Consider the following 14,665-nt stretch of genomic DNA (forward strand, 5'->3'; position numbering starts at 1 on the left):
TCAAAATGTAGCAACGGGAGTGTTCTCAAAATTGCTTAATACTTCCTCCGTCCGCCATTAGGAGTCTCATTTCTTGGCGGCTTGGGTTTTAAGAAAAGTGGGTGGAACAAAGTTAATGGAATAAGAGTCCCATATGTATAGAATCATTTTTTGTTTAGTTTTTTTTCTGAGATACATACACAAACACATCCTAGCAAAGTGAAAACATCTTACTAATACTAAAACACGCAGAAAAAAAAAAGATACAGTCATGGTAGAAAGTTCCAAAGTTGTAAGCAGTCAGAGGGCCATAAGTATCTAGTTAAGTCCTAAAATACATGGCAGCAAACGAGGCCCTATAATACTAAAACACGCACTGAAAGCGACTTCACCAAACACAACGGTATGTTACGTGTAGCTGCGTCAGTTCACCACTGTACGTGACCTTAACAACCTGCCCTTTCTCGAGCCCGTAATAACGAGCTATTGCATCTTTCTGCAGCATCCGTGGCAGCTGGAAGAAGTCGAATGAGATGAGAAAATTTTTTTGATCATACGCGTGCCTTAAACAAATTGACAACAGCTTACCTGCTTTTCTTCAATGCTGTACTGCTTCAGTAGTTTTTCCTTCTCTGCATCTGTGAGCACTTGATGCTTTGGCTTCAGTTCGTGCTTTGTTATATTGACAAGCAAGTCGGTGATCTGGCACATTCACATTTTGAGAATCCGTATCAATCTCAGATCCAAAATATTGCCATGACAACAGGTTGAAGAAGAGAATTTAAAACTGAAGATATCATATAATGTCAACTTGATTTCATAGCACGATATTTAATCTGAGGCCAATAAATAATTGAGATTTCAACCAGTTCAAGATAAATAACAAAAGTAGAAAGGGGGCTAACAGCAAAGATTAGAAATTGACCTGAAAAACTTCGACTTTGATATTGAAGAGTTCGACAGCTTTTAAGGCCTGGCTAGTCATTTTACCCTGCACTACTAATATAAGCCTATCCAGACCTTCTTGAACTATCTTTGTTGTAATGCCACGCACGACATTGACTTTAATAATGCCTGGTTCACAGAATAGTACTAGGACCTGCAGTGACGAAACTTAACCTCAATGAATATTCAAATACTAGTACAACACAAATTACTAGTGAAACAGTCATTAGCAAACTTCACGAACTTCAGCTAACTAAACAAGTGAGACTATTCCCGTTCAAAAATCAAGATCGGGCTGGCTTTACCAGTTTAAATCTCATGTGTAGAAATGAAAAGAAACATACAACCACTAGCTCAAAATGGCATATTAGAGCTCAGGTATATGCTTTTTCACCTCAAGATTTCATCCCATCTATAAATCTCTGTATTAAATTATTAGAAATGAGGGAACACAGGTTCCGTAAGCTAATAGTGAGTTCTGGCTTACTCGGAAGTAACAAGTTAACAACTTCAATAGCTTAAACTTCCTAAGCAGCATTACTATGTGAAACTTGACCTTAAAAACACACAGAGATATGTGTTTCATGAGCTTTTACTAAGTGTATCCAAAGTTATGAACTCTTAGTTTCTGTGAAAGCAGATGCAGAAATATTTGGTGTTTTATAACCAGTTGCCAATTTGCTGGAATTAGTATTCACAAATCTATCACCAAGGACTCAAATTTGACCTGATCATTATAAACTTCATCTTCTCAAAAATTATCACAGGGAAAGAAACTAATCTGTTACAGCTTCAAGAATGAATATAATAATTTAGAATTTTAAATTGAGAAATGGGGTACTAACTTTGCAATTCGAAGTGGAGCAGAGGGCAATGTTTGCCTATAAAATGTTAAGCGCAGTAACACAATAATAATAATAATAATAATACTGATAATGCATTATCTATGAATTGCATAATACACACACAACTGAAGCAACTAAATAATTCTCAATCGATTTCCTACTGAAAAGAAGAAGAGGAAACAGAAAGAAAGGGAATTGAGGTACCTTGATAGAAGGATCATCCTTGTGAAGAGAAGAAATCCTGAATCCATCGACATCGAGATTATCGCCATGCTTAGTGCGGAATTCATCAAGGGGAAGCTCAATCTCACAATTGGGGACAGCGAATCCACGATCCCTAAGCATTTCGAGTAGCGTTTTGCGAGCCAGATAGTACCTGTGGCTCTCAACGGAGCCGGTGTCCAGCAAGCTGCTCAAGCAGCTACGGAAGGTCTCATCAGCGCCGTCTCCGTCTCCGTCAACGTTCATGGCTTCTGTCATCTTCAATTCTTCCCTAGATTTTATGCCCTACTTTCTTGTTTCTTCTCAAAGAAAAGGGAATTTAAAAATTCGAAGCCCGACTTTGGGTGCAGTTTGATTCCGTACGATGACGTGCAGTGACATTTCATTTGTTTAAAATATCAAAATAGTACTCCCTCCGTCCCGGACTACTTGCACTTATTTCCTTTCTGGGCGTCCCAAGTTATTTGCACTATTTCCATTTTTAGTAAAAATTTTCACCTACAGCCGTAATATTTGACTTTGCTATACACTCATTCCTTAATCTCCGTGCCGAAAATGAAACATGCGAGCAGTGCGGGACGGAGGGAGTACAATTCATTTTGAAACTTCATCGATTCAAAATTTACTCAACTACCCTTAGGGCACTCGCAATGCGTCTCGTGGGTGTCCCTTATCTCGTCCCTCTGAGACGAGACGGGCGCGGGACGCGTTGTAGGGTCCTGTCTCGTCCCCAGCCCGTCGAGACACTTGTCCCGCTGAGACGGCGCGCGAGACAGCTCGCCACGCGCCTGCGCGACGTGGCGCGCGCTGGAGCCACGCGTGACTCCCACTCGCCGGCCCGCGAGTGGGCGTCGTCACGCTGACGCAATAAATCATTTTTTTAAAAAATTCGAATTTAATAAAAAATAAAAAACGGTCATATGACCGTTCAACGGTCATTTTTAAAAAAAAAATTATTCTATAAATACTCCTCTTTCACACACACAAACGCACATCTATTCTTCTCAAATCATATCTCTTTCCTCTCTAATTTTCATCTCAAATCATCTCTTTTATTCTTCTCCCAAATTTAAGTCATTCATGGATCCATTTGAGCAAATGCGTCGAATAATGGAAGAATCGCTTGAAGAAGATCGACGTAGGGAGGCGGAGGAAGTTGCGCTGCCCCAAAGACGATCCCGGACTTACATCCATCGTAATCGGGAGGAAGCCACCGCAAGGTTAGTACGCGACAACTTCTGTGATAACCCGGTATGGGGAGATACCTACTTTCGTCGCCGTTTCCGCATGCGGAAACCGCTGTTTCTCCACATCGCAAATACATTGGCAGTCGAGGAAGTGTTCTTCCTAAAAGGGTTAGACGCCGTTGGCCGTCCCAGCCACACAACGCTGCAGAAATGTACTGCAGCAATTCGTCAGCTTGCTACTGGACAAACGACGGATTTGTTCGACGAATACCTCCACATTGGAGAAAGCACTGGGAGAATGTGCTTGATGCAATTCTGCAAAGGCGTCCGGGCAGCCTTCACCGACGAATTGCTCCGGAAGCCAAGCACGACAGATTGTTAGTTTCTGCTCCATCTTCACGAAGAAGTGCACGGATTCCCCGGGATGCTTGGCAGCGTCGATTGCATGCATTGGCAATGGAAGAATTGGCATGTGGCGTGGAGGGGGTCATACACGAGCGGCCACAAAGGCACCTACCCCACCGTTATACTCGAGGCCGTTGCCGACTACCGGCTATGAATTTGGCATGCGTACTTCGGGGTCCCCGGATTGAACAACGACGTCAACGTGTTCAACCAATCTGACCTCTTCACCGAAGTTTTGGATGGTAAAGCGTCGGCCATCAACTTCATCGCTAACAACCGGCGGTATAAAATGGGGTACTATCTTGCCGACGGCATCTACCCGAATTGGCCAACCTTCGTGAAGACGTTCAACAGGCAGGTGAACGAAAAACAGGCTCTTTTTGCGCAGAAGCAGGAGGCTGCTCGCAAGGATGTGGAGAGGGCGTTCGGGGTTCTCCAAGCGCGCTTCAACATTATCAAAGCCCCGGCTCGTGCGTGGTTCATGGAGAGTATGGTCGACATCATGTATACGTGCATAATCTTGCACAACATGATTGTCGCCGACGAAGGACCTTAGGCGGGAAATTGGTTCGACCCTGAAACCCCCGGAAGCTCTACCGCAAGTAGTCCGCCTCGCAGTGGAGTGCATCCGTCTTTACAAGATCAGTTGTCTATTCGGGCAAGGATACGTGATTCTACCGCCCACGCCCAACTCCAAGATGATCTAATGGAGCACATTTGAGCAAAATTTGGCAACCGGTAGAGAGAGTGAGCGGAAGAAATTAAATTATGTATTTTTCATTTTTTAGGATTTTTAATTATGTTTTTTTTATTTTTTAAGAATTTTAAGTTGTAATTTTATTTTATTTAATGAAGTGTGTTTTTATTAATTGAATTTGTTGGAAATAAAAATAAAAAATGAAATTGAATGAATAGTTAAAGGATGAGATGGTTAAGAGACGGATAAGAGATGAAGGGTTGCAGGTTCTATCTCTTAGTTAAAAGATGGAGTGAAAAGTACAGTGGGGCACATGAATAGTTAAGGGATGAGACGGTTAAGAGACGGATAAGAGACAGCGTTGCAGATGGCCTTAAACTCCCTCTGTTCTATAGTAGTTGAGTCATTTTACCATTTTAATACTTTCATAGTAGTGAAGTCATTTCCCTTTTTAGTAAAAGTCAACACATTTTTCTTCTCACTTACTTTTCCCTCTCTTAATTTATTCTCTCTACTTTTTCATTTCTCCTACTTTATTATGTTTTTATTTAATATATTATATATCTTTTTTTAATCTCCATGCCAAAAAGAATTATATGCAACATGTGTTTTAATAAAATTAATAAAATAAGAGAAAAAAGAGAAAAAATAGGTAAAATAAGAGAAATATGGATAAACAGTTAATAAAGTATGAAAAAGAGGAGAAAAAAGTGTGTAAAGTTGGAGAAAAACTTTTCTTTTTAGAAATCGACTATTTTTGTGGACATCCCAAATGATAAAATGAGACTTTATTTTTATGGACGAGGGAATATAAGTTACTGAAAAGGCACAAATTTAATTCACAATTTGTAAAATAAGATTAAAATAGAAAATCAATTCACAATTTGTAGTATATTACTAGCATGTAAAATAAATCTACAAATTATATTAGCAAGAAAAAAAACTTGTTCTTTCAAAAAGATTAGATATCAAATACATGCTCGTAATTTGTTTATCTACTTTCAAGTCAAACATTAAAATACGTCATTTACTAATAAATAAATTGGCAGCAATCAAACTATCTCTTCACAACTCTACGTGGTTATTTAATTATTTTTTATAGTAATTCTTTTTTTGCACTCTATCCGTCTCAAGAAAGATGACCTCTTTTTTGGTTGGTACGAGAATTTATGCAATTTTACTTTGTGGGTAAAGTGGAGAGAGTAAAGTAAGAGATAGAGAATAAAATAGAGATATAGGTGTTTTCATTTATAATAATGAGTCATCTTAGTTGGGACAGATCAAAAAAAAAGTGAGACATTTCCAATGGGATGGAAGTAGTGCCATATTTTATGCATGGAACTAATCAAGATTATTTAAATAATACAAATTCAAAGGTCTCATGTTTCATTAAAATTAATCACGCTTTTAAGTTTTAAGAATTCTCTTTATTTGAACTTAAGATTAAAGAGGCAAGCAGCAGGCGTCTCCACATGGTACTCCCTCTGTCCCACAATACGAGTCATATTTATGGTGTGCACGAGTTTTAAGAAATGTAAAGAATAATGAGTTGAAAAAGTTAGTGAAATATAATGCCCACTTTTTTATATTGGTTTTATAATAGAATGTGAGTGAAGTGAGTTAGTGGAATATGAGACCTACTTACTTACTATTTATGGTAAAAGTAAAATGTAGCTCTTATTTTGGGACAGACTAAAATGACAAATATGATTCTTATTTTAGGACGGAGGGAGTATTATTTTATTGGTGCAGTAAAAAATGGTGGATCTATGTACCCCATTCCCCAAGTACTCTCTCTTCTTCAATAGCACATTAGCACGTAGTATTTGTTTCTTCCTTCTCCATTTATGTAAAAATGGTAGACACACAACGCATGCATCTTTTAATTCACATTTCTTCTCTACAACAACCATTTCTCCATTTCTAGACTCGTTTACCCATTTATCTTTTCGTGGCATCATTTTCTTAGACATATATATCAGGGGAAAATCGGGTTTATGGGGGAGTTTACACTAAATATTACGTAAATGTACCCATTTTGTTATCTATTCCACAAATGGGAAAAACGCCAACCACATTGGCGTTTTTATTAGTAAATACGCCAACGTCATTGGCGTGTTTTAAGGTAAATACGCCAACGATGATGGCGTTTTATACTTGTGCCGTATTTTGGGTGTATGCTCTCGGATTGTAATTACGATTAAACACGCCAACTTGGTTGGCGTGTATAAATAAAAAAACGCATTTGTAAATGGCGTGTTTTCTTTGTTGAAACGCCGAACATATTGACGTTTTGTAAAAGACGCCAACCGGAGTGGCGTATTTACTTAATCATAAAAAACGCCAACCTGAGTGGCGTGTTTAATCAGACTGATATACCAGGCGTTCCTCCCCCAAATCGCGAAAACCTCACAACACACAGCCTTCGCGATTTCTCCAGCTGCGCGCCTTCTCTCCGTGATTTCGGCCTACATTCATCAATCGGTGCTATTCTCCCCAAATTCATCTATTTTATTCGGTTAGTATGCTTACCTTTTACATAATTATAGTAATTGGTGGATAGCTAGGGTTTGTAATGGGTTGTGAATTGAGTAGAAATATTATGCATTTTGGATTGGTTGAATGATATTATTGTTGATTATTATGTTGGATTGTGTTGGGTTTAAGTTAATTTGTGTATAAATTTGATTATAAGCCTAAACCCTAGGGTTTTTATAGCTAAAAAATTGGGCAAATTGTTTTGATTTATGTGGGTTTTGGTTGATTAGTTTAGATTGTTAAATTTGTTTATATTGTTAGGTTTGTCAAATTGAAATTGGACAAATTGAAAATGTTAGGTTAGGCAAAATTGAAATTGGTAGGTTGGGCGAATTGTTAATTGAAATTGTTAATTTTGTGTAGGTGAATTGGTTTATGATTTTGAATGTGCAATGTTGTGTAACTTGCTTATTTGATGTTGGTGTTCAATTTTGTGATATTGGATTAAATTGTATCTAATTATTGAAATGGTTTATGGTTGGTTATTGTTGAATTTGGTTTATGAAATTGGATTAAATGTTATGGTTGGTTATTGTTGAATTTGAATTATGTAGGTAAATTATGGCATCATCTTCAACCTCTCGTCGTCGGCTTGCATGTGGTCCTGCGGATCCATCTGTATTATATTTTCAGAGACAACACGTCTCTAACAACATATGGGCAGGAGTTCCATCCGAAGATGTACGCTGCCGACGATTTGAAGGAAAAATTTGGGATGTTCCCATCCAGCAATATGTCTTGGCAATAGTGGACCAGATGGGGTTTGGGGGTATGTTAAGGTGTGGTAAACCAAAAGAAATTGACCACCATCTTATCACAGCTCTGATTGAACGTTGGAGGCCAGAGACTCACACGTTTCACTTTCCAGTCGGTGAAGCGACTGTGACACTGGAAGACGTGGAGGTCTTATGGGGCCTGAAAGTTGATGGAGAGGCTCTGACAACTTACATCCCCCCGACGGACGCGGGATATTGGACGGACAGGTGTATGGATTTTCTAGGATTCATACCGGAAGCATCCGAGTTGAAGGAAATGGCTTTTAAGCAGACGAGCTTATCGCGCCAATTGAGGATTGAGCTGTCTGATGACCACGAACACTACATATATGCTCAGCGGGCTCGTATCTATTGTCTGCTATTACTTGGTGGTCTGATGATCCCCAACGCCACCGGAAATAAAATTCCGTTCTTCTACCTACACTTTTTCATGGATATAGAACGGTGTTCTACATATAGCTGGGGTGGGGCGACGCTTGCTTGCTTGTACCACAATTTGTGTGAAGCGGCCGTTGGTAAGAGGACGGATGTAGGGGGAGCCTTAACTCTATTACAACTTTGGGCTTGGGAGAGAATCCCAAATATTAGACCGAGGATGCTAGATCCCGTGCATACAGACTATCTACCATGTGCAAGCGCGTAAGTTGTTCATTAATTGTGTTTTTAAACTTAATGTTCATCAATTTTCGTGTTCTTCGCTCATAATTTAAATTTTTTAGATGGAATGGCCCGGCGTCATATGTAAAAGCACCCGGACATTGTGTTGAAAATTTCCGAGATCAGTTCTCCATGATGCATCCTAATCAGGTACTTCATATATTTATAAAATGTTTTTGGTTTTTTGTTTTTTGTTTTTATGGAAATTATTTTGAAAAATTTGTATCACATGTAGTTTATTTGGAGGCCTTATCTCCACCGGGAGTTGCCGGAAAGTTGTGATGCCGGTCGTCCTATATGGATGTCGATCACAACGCTTATTTGTTGGAATCTGGCTGAGCCACACCTGCCACACCGAGTGTTGCGCCAATTCGGGATTGTCCAACCGTATATCCCGGATCTCCCCCGGTTCCACGGTTCTGATTTTTTGAAACAGGATCGCCGTGGAAAAGCTGGTCGGAATTGGGTTCAATGGCACGCCAATTATATACAGGAGTGGGACAACAGACACTTTACGATATGGACTGATCTGGAGGACAGTACTGAGCCTGTTGCAACGGAAGAATATATGAATTGGTTTCGCCAGATCACTGTGGTGTATTTAACCAAACCCGGCGTGCATGCTGAAGAGGGATTCCACGAAACCGCATCTTCTCATAACTTTACGGTACATTATTTATACTTAACTAAACCCTGATTACTTATTCAAATTCATATTATGATATGTACTTAACTTTGAAAAATTGTAGGTGGAGACGCTTCACAAAATACGCCACTTTCTAAGTGGCCGAGCTGCGACAGGACATTTCTGTCCGGATATGGAAACCATTTCGAGGATGGTTGAAGAAGGACTGCAGATATCCGGGGAGCCTCAGCTGATGGACTACCCTCCTTCGCAGCGCTCTGCAATGGACGTGGACGTACCCATAAGGCAAAAGGCAAAACGACGAACCAAGCAGAAAACCGTCCGCGGAGAGTCGTCATCTCAGTTCGTACACAACTCCGATGACGATTTTGAGGACCCACCTCCACCGAGCTCTGCACTTCGAGGCCGTCATTCTATTAGCCATACCGGTGGTACCGGAGAAGATATTGGCCTCAGTGATGTCCCCGCTTCTCCACCGCGGTCGTCTGTGCAGGAGGATCTTGAGAACGCTGTTGTTCAAGATACTCCTCCCTCAAGGATCCCTAGATCTACATCTACTATTGGGAAGGGGATACGGCGTCTGTTTATGCGGAAACGTCGTGACGATTGAACTAATTTGAACTCTTGATATTACTGTAATTTGATATTGATGTTTTTTCATTTGATTTGAACTCATTGATTTTAAGTCTTTATGATTAAGTCTTTGGATGTCTGAATTATTATTTCCTAGTAGAAATGAAAATGAAAACAGGCAAATAAAGAGATATTGGCGTTTTTGTGAATGTAAGTCTTTGTGAAAAACGCCAATGCTATTGGCGTTTATAAGTTAGAAGAAATTTTTCTAGTTTTTTTCACGACGGTTCTGAACAAACACGCCAGTCCAGTTGGCGTGTTCATTAAAAACGCCAATATGAATGGCGTTTTTAAGTTAGTTTATATTTTGCCCGTTTTTTCTACAACGAATGCGGACATTCTGAACAAACACGCCATTCCCGTTGGCGTTTTTAATTAAGACGCCATTCCCGTTGGCGTGTTATTTAAAAACGCCAACGCCATTGGCGTTTTTAAGTTAGTTTTTTCTTTGCTCGTTTTTTCTACGCCGAAAGCGGACATTCTGAACAAACACGCCAGCCCCGTTGGCGTGTTTCAGCAATAACACGCCATTCACGTTGGCGTTTTAAAGTGAAAAGACGCCAATTAAGTAGGCGTCTCTTTAAACACGCCACTCACATCGGCGTGTCCTATAAAAAACGCTCCCACAGTTAGAGTTTTTAATCATTTCATCATTATTCAATATATAAGTACATACAAATATTACCCTATACATTAGTCCAAATCTTGCTAAATACAGAAATCCAATATTACACAATGCATACGTTCAATTGTCTCGCCTTTTCCGCGTAAAAAAGCTACGGATCCCCTTCCCGATTCTGGCGGTTGAGAGTCTAGACGGAGGAGTCTCTCGCACAACGACATTCTCTAAATCAACCCCAAAATATTCGTCTCGCACAGAAGACCGAGGTGGAGAATGTGGGACATCACTGAGACCGATGTGTTCGCCTGTACCACCAGTGTGGCTGACAGAGTGACGACCTCGAACTGCAGATCTTGGTGGAGGTGGAGGCATAAAATCGTGATCGACATCATCAGTGTGACTGACAGAATGACGACCTCGAACTGCATATCTTGGTGGAGGTGGAGGCAAAGAATCGTCAGCGGCATCATCTATCAACTGAGTATCCATCCTTGGTGGAGGTGGATGCATAAAATCGTCAGCGGCATCATCTACCAACTGAGTATCCATCCTTGAATGAGCATTCGGGCAGTTGCGCCTGTCGTGACCTGGTTGACGGCAATGTTTACATCGGCGTCGGGCCCGTGGCTGGTCAGCTTCACGGACATCCATCTGATTAGGAATCCTAGTAGTACGATATCGACCGCGACTTTTAGGCATTAACTGAGCTCGTGAACATTGCAAAGTCCATTCAGGCACGGCCCAATAATCTTGGTGTCTGGGTGGATTGAACACCGTAGAATATTGGTGTACCCAAACACTTGTGCGGTATACGGGATCAACAAGCGACAGCATGTTGTCGTTTCTAAAACGCGCAACTGCCGCTGCATGTGAACATGGAAGTCTCCACATCTGCCACTTTTGACATTTGCAGTGCGAGTCCAAGTACTTTACCTTCCACTTATTAGCGCCCTTTCCACCAATTCGACGCTTTGTTCGAACCACATAATGCCCTGCAATTGTGTTGGGTGCTCTCACATTATGCAATTGACCTTTTGCATCATTTTTGCACACCTTTTCATGCGCCCACGGGGTAAGTGGTGTGGCACACTGTGTTGATGCAATTGACCGGTCATTGAACCATTCTATTGTCCTCCAGAATATCATATCAATGCAAGCTTTAATTGGGAGTTGTCTTGCGCCTCTCAACACATTGTTGTAAGATTCCACCATATTAGTGGAAACCTCACCCCATCTTTTGTGTTTGTCATACGCCAGATTCCATTTTTCTAACTCCACGGCATCAAGGTACTGCAAAGCCTCGTTGTTGACGTTTCGAAGTAAACGACGTCTGATCTTAAACTTGCGCTTCTTGGTAGCAATACCAATTTTCCAAACAAGTCTTTTGACCATGATACCTTTGTGATTCTGCAAAACATTCTTTCTAACATGTACCAAGCAAAATCTGTGATGACCCACATTGGGTTCTTCTTTCCATATGGGAGAATTCATTGCATCTATGATTCCCACATGCCTATCAGATATGACACATATTTCATGCTTTGCTACATGAAGTCTAATGCGTTCCATAAACCAATTCCAACTTTCTTTGGTTTCCTCATCAACAATGGCATATGCAACAGGCAAACATTTCTTATTAGCATCAAATCCAACGGCAATAAGAATTTTACCTCGACATCGTCCACGTAGATGAGTTCCATCAACCGTTAAAACTGGTTTGCATAGTTGAAAAGCCTCCACAGCTGGTCCAAAAGCCCAGAATACGTACTTGAATACCTTGTTCATACCATTGCTTAATATGTCATCGTGCATCCATTCCACAATTGTGCCAGGATTTTGTCTTTGCACTTCATTCAAATAAGCTGGTAAAACTTTGAACGACCACTCCCATCCACCGTATACAAGCTCAATCGCTGTCCTCCGAGCATACCATGCTTTCTTGTAACTAACTTTGACATGAAATCTATTTTCAATATCCGCCACAATTGCTTTTACCTTGTAGCAAGGATCGTTTTCTATCTGATGGCGAACACTCAACGCTATCATACCCGACGAAAGATTAGCGTGGCCATTATAGTTACGATCCCCCATGCAAGTATGAGCAGTGCTGAACACTCTAATTTGCCAGTGTTCATCATGCTTCCTCAGTGTTGCTCGGCACTCCCACAAACATTTAGGTAAGGACGTATCTTTCGGATTTCCCTGTGGCCACTTACAAACTGCATGCCATCTCTTTCCTTTACTTTCAACAACTGTATATTGTCGGATTTTTTCCAAATGCCAATGAGTCACAGCTGCCTTCAATTCCAACTTCGTTCTAAATTTAGTATGCAAACCGACATTGGTAGGATCCTTTTCACTCCAATAATGCACACTGGGATCATCACGCTCAAAGTTTTTGGGATCAAAACTATCATATGGACCTGGTAAGGTGCGAAAGTAGTTGATTCCAGGCTGTGGGAACTGTGGAACTACTCTTCCTCCAACTGCCCTTCCACCAACTGATGTTTCTCCAACTGCTGTTTCTCCAAGTGGAATGGATGGTCTTGAAGCAACAAATTGTTCATCATCCGACGGATCACCATCTGAGTCTGTACTAACCGTGTCGGAATCTTCAGAATTATAAGGTGATTGTGGATCAAGAAAGTCGGCTTTATCAGGACCTATTATGTCCTCCACCACATCACAATTGTCACGATCCCCTAAATGCACGCCTCCAGCTTCAAAATCTTGTGTTGCAGCTAAATATGGTTCTTCGGCTCTCGTAGACGTACCAACATCAAAATCTTGTGTTGCAGCAAAATATGGTTCTTGGGCTCTCGTTGACGTACCAGCATCATAACTTATGACATGATGACTATGATGTTGAGTAATTGCCGAATACTCAACATATAATTCAATTACACCTCCAATAACCATACTCTCACTAAACATTAGATGCATGCATACTTCTTCTAGTTGAACACCTATAAACGTGACTCCGGATCCAAAGCATATAGTACGTTTCCATATTATTTGAATATTGTTTTCATATATGCTTATCCCCATCCTTTCACAAATTTTTTCCACAAGGTCATCGTACGAAATTGTTTCATCCAACATAATGAATCCTTTAGCAAAAGGAGGATCATACGAAATAACTGCTCCGGGAATTATCTTTCCACCCCAATATAAATTGACACACCACGTCATACTATCTGCAATAATGTAAAACACAAATAAATATGTATTATTTTTACATTCATCATTATGTAGAGTCAGCCAAAAAATTGACAAAATAATTCTATTAAATACACTACAATATGTATTATCATAACAATCCATAAAATATACTATAACATATAATAGCATAACAATTGGTCAAAATATTTCCATTAAAATATATACTATCATAATAATCCATCGAAATATTAGTGTACCCATAATAATTGGTCAAACTATTATATTAATTACACTACAATATATATTATCACAACAATCAATCAAATATTGGAAGACTAATGTTTAGAAGAATGAGTCTAAAATTTGATAGACTAACCGATTAGAAGGACTAATGGTTGAAAGAATTAGCCAAATTCAAAATATCCACGCTTAAATCCACCACCGGGTCGACCCGAGCGAAAGGTTTTTATGCGTTTGGGAAGGGTTTTCGCGTTTTGGGGAGGGAAAGTGTTTAGGGTCGCGATGTTGGGGGAGATCTGATAAGGATATGGTTCAACAGAAACACGCCGCTCAAATTGGCGTTTTTAAGAATAACACGCCAACCTCAGTGGCATTTTTATTAGTAAATACGCCTACTGCATTGGCGTTTTATTAATTAAACACGCCAACTACATTGGCGTTTTAGCTTAAAACACGCCAACTTCATTGGCGTTTTTTTCCGCCGCTGTATTTGGCGAAAATGCACCTCCAATACGACGCGAAGATAAACGCCAATGAGGTTGGCGTTTTTACTAATAGAAACGCCAATGTGGTTGGCGTTTTTCCCATTTTTGGAATAGATAACAAAATGGGTACATTTACGTAATCTTTAGTGTAAAGTGCCCCATAAACCCGATTTTCCCTATATATCAGCGCCACAACAACAGGGTGGAAACCGTTCGATAAATCAGATACTGAGCACTATACTATGAAGATGTGCAAAATGAAAAGTAAATACTCTAATTATCAATAGACTCATCAAAATCCCCAAGGGGCTTCTACTAAGGCCTATTTACAGGCATGAAACAATCCAAATCCTATTGAAAAAAATAAAATTAAGCTAACAAATGATAATGGTGAGCAAGGAGAAGCATTATCATCCTCGGAATCCAAGGCAAAATCTAAAAGATCTGGAAACAAACTAGACTTGGATATATCTTAAATGTAACAACACAAACAAAAATGTAATAGCTTTGAATCATCCATGACAGGCCATGATCAGTGACTAGATATGGTAAGAATATATGATGAAATCAAAGCATGATAACTCTAACACTCCTTGCAACTAAAAAAGATATTGCACAATTCAAAA

The 14,665-nt window shown here is 40.0% G+C and overlaps 1 protein-coding gene across 1 annotated transcript; it reads right to left on the reverse strand.

The window, feature by feature from the left end:
- Window positions 1-112: 112 nt before the first annotated feature.
- On the reverse strand, window positions 113-2,342 carry LOC121746456 (DNA-directed RNA polymerase V subunit 5A-like). Its single transcript, XM_042140295.1, has 4 exons — window positions 1,974-2,342; window positions 905-1,078; window positions 568-681; window positions 113-493 (listed from the first exon to the last, which is right to left on the reverse strand). The coding sequence occupies exons 1-4, from the start codon at window positions 2,247-2,249 to the stop codon at window positions 368-370; spliced, it is 690 nt and encodes a 229-aa protein (XP_041996229.1). The 5' UTR covers window positions 2,250-2,342; the 3' UTR covers window positions 113-367.
- Between the last annotated feature and the right edge of the window lie 12,323 nt (window positions 2,343-14,665).

This window comes from Salvia splendens, chromosome 9 (genome assembly GCF_004379255.2).
Source record: "Salvia splendens isolate huo1 chromosome 9, SspV2, whole genome shotgun sequence".
In the NCBI taxonomy this organism is placed as follows: domain Eukaryota; kingdom Viridiplantae; phylum Streptophyta; class Magnoliopsida; order Lamiales; family Lamiaceae; genus Salvia; species Salvia splendens.

Coding starts and splice junctions, on each gene's coding strand:
- LOC121746456 (XM_042140295.1), bottom strand. CDS start 2,249: ATGACAGAAGCCATGAACGTTGACGGAGACGGAGACGGCGCTGATGAG. Junction 682..904: donor TCAAAGTCGAAGTTTTTCAG/GTCAATTTCTAA, acceptor TGAATGTGCCAG/ATCACCGACTTGCTTGTCAA. Junction 494..567: donor ACAGCATTGAAGAAAAGCAG/GTAAGCTGTTGT, acceptor GACTTCTTCCAG/CTGCCACGGATGCTGCAGAA.